Source organism: Littorina saxatilis, linkage group LG16 (genome assembly GCF_037325665.1).
Source record: "Littorina saxatilis isolate snail1 linkage group LG16, US_GU_Lsax_2.0, whole genome shotgun sequence".
Lineage (NCBI taxonomy): Eukaryota > Metazoa > Mollusca > Gastropoda > Littorinimorpha > Littorinidae > Littorina > Littorina saxatilis.
In genome coordinates this window covers 46126316-46128815 of record NC_090260.1, presented here as the reverse complement: position 1 = coordinate 46128815, position 2500 = coordinate 46126316, and the positions used below count along the sequence as shown (strand labels likewise).

At 47.0% G+C, this 2500-nt stretch overlaps 1 protein-coding gene across 1 annotated transcript in view; it reads left to right on the top strand.

Moving 5' to 3' along the window:
• The window catches only part of LOC138951388 (glutamyl aminopeptidase-like), a gene marked incomplete at its 5' end in the record, with an annotated part of 36007 nt that overhangs the window by 3183 nt on the left and 30324 nt on the right, over window positions 1-2500 (top strand). The window contains one exon of the mRNA XM_070322999.1: window positions 1952-2065. Coding sequence (XP_070179100.1) covers window positions 1952-2065 — 114 coding nt within the window. The remainder of the gene's footprint in view (window positions 1-1951; window positions 2066-2500) is intronic.

Genomic DNA, 2500 nt, shown 5'->3' with positions numbered 1-2500 from the left:
ACTTTGGCAAACGGTACTAAGCATGGGAAGTAACTCTTAATATCCGTACGTTCGAAGCAGACACCAGTTTCTAATACCTATTGTGGAAGTCAAGGGGTTTAAAGTTACTGAACTTATCACGTCCAGGTGCACGGAGCCCCTAGGGCTTTCAGTCATGCCTCAGGCAGCTGTCCGTTTGAAAAAATACCAAGTTTCATTGACTTTCATGCAAGGAATCAAAAAATGAAAATTTTTTACGAATTAATTTTGGTCTGGCACCAGGCAGGAGAGTGTGGCCCTTGACCAGGCTCACATCAGGTCCCGCTTGTGAACTTTGTTTGATTGTTTGCTTAACTCGCCCAGCCGACCACGAAGGGCCATATCAGGGCGGTGCTGCTTTGACATTTACCGTGCGCCACACACAAGACAGAAGTCGCAGCACAGGCTTCATGTCTCACCCAGTCACATTATTCTGACACCGGACCAACCAGTCCTAGCACTAACCCCATAATGCCAGACGCCAGGCGGAGCAGCCACTAGATTGCTAATTTTAAAGTCTTAGGTATGACCCGGCCGGGGTTCGAACCCACGACCTCCCGATCACAGGGCGGACGCCTTACCACTAGGCCAACCGTGCCGGTGCATGTGAACTAACTACGTCAAAAGCCTTCATGGAAGTCTATTCATCTCGGCGAGAGGGAGAATTCTTTGCGTACTTTACATCAAGACATTGTGTTTGATTACGTAAGAAAATTGTAAAAGATGGCATTCAGGTCGATTTTGCCATCCTGCACACAGCCTTCAGACCCAGAACGTATTCATAGGAAATGTTAGTTACTGAATAATATAGTGGCAAGGACTTAGTTTTAAACTTCAGGAAGCAGAAAAAACCGCTCAGTCAGTAGTGTGTTGGATTTGGAACCAGATGGGCGGGGATGTAGCTCAGTTGGTAGCGCGCTGGATTTATATCCAGTTGGCCGCTGTCAGCGTGAGTTCGTCCCCACGTTCGGCGAGAGATTTATTTCTCAGAGTCAACTTTGTGTGCAGACTCTCCTCGGTGTCCGAACGCCCCCGTGTGTACACGCAAGCACAAGACCAAGTGCGCACGAAAAAGATCCTGTAATCTATGTCAGAGTTCGGTGGGTTATAGAAACACGAAAATACCCAGCATGCTTCCTCCGAAAACGGCGTATGGCTGCCTAAATGGCAGGGTAAAAAACGGTCATACAAGTAAAATTCCACTCGTGCAAAAAACACGAGTGTACGTGGGAGTTTCAGCCCACGAACGAAGAAGAAGAAGAAGGAACCAGATCTTGCACAGAAAGCAGCCAGGCAGTATCTGTCCACATCAATCAATATGAGGCTTATATCGCGCGTATTCCGTGGGTACAGTTCTAAGCGCAGGGATTTATTTTTTTTATTTTTTTATTTTAATTTTATGCAATTTATATCGCGCACATATTCAAGGCGCAGGGATTTATTTATGCCGTGTGAGATGGAATTGTTTTACACAATACATCACGCATTCACATCGGCCAGCAGATCGCAGCCATTTCGGCGCATATCCTACTTTTCACGGCCTATTATTCCAAGTCACACGGGTATTTTGATGGACATTTTTATCTATGCCTATACAATTTTGCCAGGAAAGACCCTTTTTGTCAATCGTGGGATCTTTAACGTGCACACCCCAATGTAGTGTACACGAAGGGACCTCGGTTTTTCGTCTCATCCGAAAGACTAGCACTTGAACCCACCACCTAGGTTAGGAAAGGGGGGAGAAAATTGCTAACGCCCTGACCCAGGGTCGAACTCGCAACCTCTCGCTTCCGAGCGCAAGTGCGTTACCACTCGGCCACCCAGTCCTTGGAATGGATCTCAGGGCCTTGTATCATGATGCACGTGTTTGTGTGGATGAAGATAATGTTGTACTTAGTATGTTATATCATGATGCATGTGTTCTCTGTGACAGTGGTTTGGCAACATCGTGACCATGAAGTGGTGGGATGACCTGTGGCTGAACGAGGGATTTGCAAGCTTTGTGGAGTACATGGGGGCTGGGAAGGCAGAACCTTCCTTTGGCATGGTACGTTGCTCTCACTTGACAATAAATACACACGCACACACAAATACGCATGCACACAGCCACACATACACACACACACACACACACACACACATACACACACACACACACACACACACACGCAAGCTTTGTGGAGTACATGGGGGCTGGGCAGGCAGAACCGTCCTTTGGCATGGTATGTTAATATGCTTACTTGACAAAAAATACATACACACACACACACACATACAAACACACACACATACAAACACACACACACACACCTACACACGCACATGCGCAAGCTTTGTGGACTTCATAGGGGCAGCACAAGCAGAACCCTCTCTTGACATGGTACGTTACTCTCACTAGACAATAAATACACACACAGACAAACGTACACACACACGCACAAGCGCAAGCTTGATGGACATCACGGAGGCAGCACAAGCAGAA